General features: G+C 44.7%; 1 protein-coding gene across 1 annotated transcript; it reads right to left on the bottom strand.

Annotated features, from left to right (window-relative positions):
• Positions 1–3088: 3088 nt before the first annotated feature.
• Positions 3089–4755, bottom strand: LOC125686934 (T-complex protein 11-like protein 1). Its single transcript, XM_048931546.1, has one exon. It carries the CDS (start codon positions 4732–4734, stop codon positions 3184–3186), a length of 1551 nt encoding a protein of 516 aa, XP_048787503.1. The 5' UTR covers positions 4735–4755; the 3' UTR covers positions 3089–3183.
• Positions 4756–7116: the final 2361 nt, after the last annotated feature.

The raw sequence follows: 7116 nt of genomic DNA, 5'->3' as shown, positions 1-7116 counted from the left end.
GTGCTTTGCTCCTCACCTTAGGTTCAGGACCATCCTGACACAATCTTTACAAACAATGTTAAAATCTTTCTTTGTCTGCCTAATGGCATGAAGGGTGGTATAGCAGAATTTAAGATAACTGCATTGTACAAATCAAGAATAATACATAAAATTAACTGTGGTGTAACTGAAACAAGAAAACTAGATGTTCTGCATTGGAAAGTAGAAAAAGTGTTTACTGGAGCCCATGTAAAGACTGCTCAAAGCCCCATCCAGCCTCATCTTGGACACCTCCGGGGAGGGGGCATTCACAGCCTCACTGAGCAACCTGTGTCAGTCTCTGTCACAGTAACGAATTATTTGTTCCTAAATCAGCCTTCTTCCAATTTTTTGCTCCAGCCCTCTGATCATCTCTGTGGCTCTCCTCTGGACCTGCTCCAACAATTCCATGTCCTTCTTGTGTTGGGGAACTCAGAACTGGACACAGTACTCCACATGGGGCCTCACAAGAGCAGAGCAGAGGGGTAGAATCACCTCCTTCGACCTGCTTGTCACAATTCTCTTGATTTAAATCAGGACTGACACTGTATCTTGTGGCAGCGAGCAGAGTGAGAGCAAAGAAGATAAGGAGATGGGAAAAAGCAGTTCAAACAAAGCTGCAAGTGGCAGCACGATCAACCAGAAATCTGTGTAGGTCGGTGAAAGTGACCAAAAATCCCCACTCAATGTTTCTAATCCAAAAACATTAGTGAACTGGTAGGAACACAGGACTTTACATCTTTGATTTTTTCTGCAATAGTTATCAGCAAATCTTCAGGGGGTGGAGGGTCCTACTGTCATGGACTTCCTCGAATAGTGTTTTCTTAAAAGGTGGATGATATCCATTTTCTTTCATTTCCTAACAGAAAAACAAGGTTCCGTTGCATTTTTCAACTTGTATGATAGTTAATCCTAACTTCCTGCAGAAGGCAAGCTGTATAGTTTCACCCTATAGATAGGTGTTCTCTCACTTAATATGAAGCATGTGCTTCACTTGAGTATAATTTAAACATCTAATCTTTTGAACTTATTTTCTGTTGTTGTGGGAGATGAATGCTTGTTTAACCACTGTCATAAAGTAAAATAATGATTAAATAAATAAATTGGGCAATTACTCTGTCTCTGTGTTGATCAGCAAGTATGCCTGTTTTTTTCTGTTATCATGCTGCAAGACAAGGAGAAATTCACAATAGCCATATGAAGTTACTACAAGTTACCAGCTCTTCTATAGTTCCCGCTCTGTTATGTTAACATCCACTAGATGACATATAGTATTTCATAGGCAATTAGAAATTCAGAGGAAAACCCATCATCTAAGGATGAAATGTCAGGCAGGCGAGTGCATCACTGTTTGTTCTCTTCAGTGCACTTTAAATTTTATCTTCTCCAAAGAGATTTTAGAACACAGTCATTATCATCCCATTTTTTTCCTCATTAAAGAGTGGGATTCTCAACAGAGCTCAGTATTGCCCTAATTCTCCTTCTACTGGTCCCAAGGGTAAAATACTCTGATTTCAGTGGCAGGAGGATAAAGAGAGTGCCTAAGCCTATGTTCTCTCAAGAGACAAACTGGAAGCTCCAGGGATAAGAAGTCTCTACTGATTAGCAATGAATCTGCAGAGATGGAAGGACCTTCTCACTGCTCCTCCAAAGACAAAGCTCAAGTTAGACACAGAATGCATTCACTGGGTGGACACTGCAAGGAGCAGAGCATCTAAACCATTCTGCCTCAGTAGTCTATGGCTGCTTGCAGTCTCTTACTAAGTACTTATGGATTTTGGAATACAAACTCCCTGTGAATCACAGAATCATTGATGTTGGAAAAGACCTCCATGATCATCTGGTCCAACCATCTACATAGCATCAATATTTCCCCACTAAACAGTGTACTTCAGTACCACATCTGAATGTTTCTTGACACCTCCAGAGATGGCGACTCAACCACTTTCCTGGGAACCTCTTTCCAGTGCCTGATCACTATTTTGGAAAATAAAATTTTTGCAGTAGAATTCCTATTAGAATTGTTTGGGTTGTAAGGGACCCTTAAAGGTCATCTACCCCAAATCCTGTGCAATGAACAGGAACATCTACAGCTAGACCAGATTGCTCAGGGCTTGGTAACATTTGAAGCAAATTTGCAGGGCTAAGCTGCCTAGATTTTCGAGGTGTTCATATAATAGCAAAGGAAAATGTTAAGTAGTCATGAAAATGTTAAATAGTGAAGAGGTAGAAATTTTAGTTATACTCTGTGTGTATCTCTGGAGACATAACTTATTCTACATTTCTAGCAGAATAACTGATCTCATCCACAGCTTTCCTGATGCAGAGCTACCTGTATCTCAGCTGCCTGAGTTGTATTATAGTTAACGTGGAAATGCTGTACTCTTACAACTAGCTTCACTACTTTTTCCTGTGAAATTCACTGAGTAGATGCTCCCTGACCTAAAGAACGGCAGATCCTGGTAGGTCAACAGAAAACTGTGAAGGATGAAAGTCTGTGATTTTCCTTCACAGATCCACTGCTGCCCTGGCACAGAACTGTCTTCTTCAGAAGCGTGCACATGAACGCTCATCTCTCTGTACAAGGGGAAAGATCAAATAAGAAAGGTAGTGTTCTCCTTCATTTTGCAACTTAGCATCCCTTATGCAACACCTCTCCAGAAAAGAAGCTTCTCCAGCAGCTCTATTATGAGTAGGAAGAAAAGGAGGATGCACCTGGGCAGTCAGGTGACAGCATGGGACACAGTTCTGCTATGATGGCATGTTAGTGGATGGAAAGACAGGTAGCCCTCTCTTAACACACTGCAGCAGGAAGAATGGAAGTTTGAGAAGGCCACTGCGCAAAGAGGGACAGAATACAAGTGTGTTCAGAGCCTTCAGGCCCCCAGGCAGTTCAAATTAATACAGTGTCTCACTGACACTCGCAGGGCACTTATGACAAACTAACTACTATGATCTTCATCCAAGAAGAGGTCCTGCTGTAAAGCTGGAGGCTGCACGACTTGGAGTTCTCTGAAAGCAATTCACGCATTTTCCTCATCAGGCAGCACGAGTGACTTAAAAGGAAATAGTATTCACATGGAGAGCTGTTTTCCTAGAAAAACACTGGTGCAATTTTTCAAAATAGCTGATAAAATTAATACTGCATTGGTACACAAACTGTGTTCACGATTCCTCCGGCATCCCTACAAGCTGGGGTTCTTCCTTAGTCAGTATTTTGCCAAGAACAGCATCGTAGTAAGGACTGAAGACCATCTTGTTGTAGTTGACAAGACGAACATACTTGACAACAATCTCTTCCAGCTCTCTCTGAATAGGGCCTAATCCTCCAGGAACAGTCGGCACCGCTTTCTGGTGACTAGATGCAAGACAATGCTCCAGAAACTTCTGAATTCGAGAATCTATTAGTTTACAGATGGCGTTATCAGGGTTGGCCACTGCTTGGATCTGTCCTTTCAGCACAGTCTCTTTCTCAGCTGTGAACGGTGCAAAGCCATGCTGGGAAAGGCGGCTGTTGACTTCAGCACACACCTTCTCACCAATGGTGGCCAAAGACTCCTTCAGGTTAAAGGAGGGGAGATGCATTCCTGTCAGCAGCACCCTGACAATGGTTTTGATTTTCTCAGCAAATCCAGGCACATCGATGAGAGCTGCGCCCGCTGCATTGAACGTGACCAGAAGGACAGTCCCAGCCTTGAGGAGCTGCTCCAGTTCCAGCTGTATTTCCTGAAAGCGCCTCTGGTCCATGAGCACTGTTTCTGGGAAAGGCCTGTTTGCGTGATCCCACTTCAGCAGCTTCAGATATGCCTGATTCTGTATGGCAGTGGAGCACAACGCAGCAGCTCCACCAGCAGCACCAACAGCAGTGCTGGGGGGAGGGAACTTTTTATGTCTCAGCTTTGCAAGATCATCTGCTGCTTCCTGCAACCAGTGTGTGACAAGGTCTAAAGAATTTGGCTGTTTCTCAAGAAACTCCTGAAACTTCTTTCTTTCATATTCAGCAGACTGCTGCATTAATTCTGGCCTAATACTAGCGATAGTGAAGTTTGCCATATCCATTTTCATTAGGTCTAACACAGAGAAAATTGCTCTGAAGAGAGGAACTATTTCATGTATATCTTTCAGTTTCTTAATTTCTTCATCTCGAACTGGAGCACAGAGAGTCCCCATCATTCCAGTAACAAATTCTATCAACTTAGCAATGTCCAGAGCCCCATTTTCGGCCTCCTGTTTTATCAAATCCAGATCAAGAACTTCCATAATCTGGTTTCTTAATCTTGTATGACCAGGAAGTAAAAGAGACAGAAGATTCTCTTTAATTTCTCCCAACAGTTTAATTGCGTGGTCGTATGTCGGTGGCTCTTCCTTCAGCTGAGCTTCCAGACAATCCCAGAAAACTTTGTGCACAATCTCTCTTACTTTTTTTTCCAAGCTATGTTCTGGTAACTCAGCCGGTTTGATCTGGAAGTCTCTATTAACAACAATCTCGTGTACTAGTGCCATGTTGGTTATTCCCTTAGCTGTTTCCATTAACTCTTCCACTGACACAGGCCGAGGAGGGCTAGACTTTGGTGTATCATCTCCACGTGAACCTGGAACACTTTGTTGTATTCTCTTCCTGACAGACTGCTCCGAGTTGTCCAAGCTCTCTTGATCATCCTCCAAGGCACTCAACTTTTCTTCACTTGAATGCGGCTTGTGGGGATTCTGAGACATTTTCAGTTATTTCCGTCGCACGCCGACCCCGCAGCGCCCCTGGGAAGATCATGGAACAGATCCTCCTGGACAACATGCTCGGTCACATAAAGAATGAGCATGTGATCCGAGACAGCCAGCACGGCTTCACCAAAGGAAGGTCATGCCTAACTAATCTTGTGGCCTTCTATGATGGAGTGACAGCATTGGTGGACGAAGGGAAGGCGACCGATGTCATTTACCTGGACCTGAGCAAGGCCTTTGACATGGTCCCCCACCACATCCTCATCTCCAAATTGGAGGGAAGTGGATTTGATGGGTGGACGACCCGATGGATAAGCAATTGGTTGAAAGGCCGCAGACAGAGGGTGGTGGTCAATGGCTCTATGTCCAGGTGGAGGCCGGTAACAAGTGGTGTCCCCCAAGGGTCTGTCTTGGGACCGGTGCTCTTTAACATCTTTATTAATGACATCGATGAGGGAATTGAGTGCACCCTCAGCAAGTTTGCTGACGACACCAAGCTGAGTGGTGCGGTTGATACGGTGGAAGGAAGGGATGCCATTCAGAGGGACCTCGACAGGCTGGAGGGCTGGGCTCGGGTGAACCTAATGAGGTTCAACACGGCAAAGTGCAGGGTTTTGCATTTGGGCCGGAGGAACCCCAGGCACCTGTACAGGCTGGGAGGAGTGGTCCTTGAGAGCAGCTCGGCAGAGAAGGACCTGGGGGTCCTGATGGACGAGAGACTGAACATGAGCCAGCAGTGTGCTCTGGCAGCTCGAAAGGCAAATGGGATCCTGGGCTCCATCAGGAGAGGGGTGGCCAGCAGGGACAGGGAGGTGATTGTCCCTCTCTACACGGCTCTTGTGAGGCCCCATCTGGAGTACTGTGTCCAGGTGTGGAGCCCTCAGTACAAGAAAGACATTGAGATTTTGGAAAGGGTCCAGAGGAGGGCGACTAAGATGATCAGGGGGCTGGAGCACCTCCCCTATGAGGACAGGCTGAGGGAGTTGGGCTTGTTCAGCCTGGAGAAGAGAAGGCTGCGGGGTGACCTCATTGCAGCCTATCAATACCTGAAGGGAACCTACACCCAGGAGGGGAGTAAACTCTTCAAAAGGGCTGACAACAGCAGGACTAGGGGAAATGGTTTTAAGTTGAAGGAGGGAAGATTTAGGTTGGATGTTAGGGGGAAGTTCTTTACTAGGAGAGTGGTTAGGCCCTGGAACAGGCTGCCCAGGGAGGTTGTGGATGCCCCGTCCTTGGACGTGTTTAAGGCCAGGTTGGACGGGGTCCTGGGCAACCTGATCTGAATGTGTATGTTTGGTGGCCCTGCTAGGCAGGGGGGTTGGAACTACATGATCCTTGGGGTCCCTTCCAACCCGGGTGATTCTGTGATTCTGTGATTCTGTGAAAGCACATGAAAGATCAGCAGGGACAACAAATTCACTGATGTGACTCCCCACATACTGCAGGAGAGCCCATGTATACCCACAGGCTTCCTGCCCAAAATATGTAGGAGACCTCGCAACTATTTTAGGAGAAACTTTGCGTATTCAATGAAGAATCCTAGAATATCTCAAACGTGTGAAATTCTCTGCTCTTCAGAGTGCCCCCTCATCAAGATAAAAGTGTTCAAATGGTGACAATTACAGAGAAAGTCAGTATGGACAAAGTATCCACATCTTCTCCCCTTCACATGGTTGCCATCCTACTTTAAACTTCTCACTTTCCAGCCAGGAAGGGAAAACACAATTAGGCTTGGACCCCTGAAGCCATCCACTTTTCTGGCCACTGCCTCTGGTAGTCTGACAGCTGTTATCACACTACTGGCACTACTGATTTGCTGTCCTTCTCCTTCTCTATAGTAATTCCAGTATTATTAATCACATCCACACTTTCTTAAAAATCAAAGCAGAATAACTGAAAAAAGAATATAAATAAACATTTTTTTTTTCCCGTGTTTCAGTGCTTAACAAGGATCTCTAAAATCAGGACAAAGCCCAAATTATGAGCAGTGAAGTGTTTTTTCAGGTTCAATTGATGACAAGCTTCAGCAATTTATGCTGACCAAAAATAAAAAGTACAAAAAGTGAATTTAGTGTTCCAGAATCAAAAGAATGCCCTTGCACCTGTTGCACAAATTCAAAGGAATGCACAAAGACACAACACACGTGGCACCTTTCAATGAACATGTCAAACCAAGGTTTTTCTTAGCATCCTCCAATTTTGCATTTCTGAAGTAAAAGATGATCTTGACACACAAGGAACCCAGGCTCAGTTTGTAGGTGAAAATGAGTTGCCAGATCCTTGATCTGTAACAGAAAAAATAAAGGAACATACATCATAGCGTAAATAAAAGTTTCACCAGCACTCACCTAAATAAGCAGTGGGAATGAGTGCCTTTGA

The sequence above is a fragment of the Lagopus muta genome, chromosome Z (assembly GCF_023343835.1).
Source record: "Lagopus muta isolate bLagMut1 chromosome Z, bLagMut1 primary, whole genome shotgun sequence".
NCBI classification, from domain to species: Eukaryota; Metazoa; Chordata; class Aves; order Galliformes; family Phasianidae; genus Lagopus; species Lagopus muta.
Note: the sequence above shows the minus strand (reverse complement) of the source record. Positions and strands in the feature narration are given on the sequence as shown.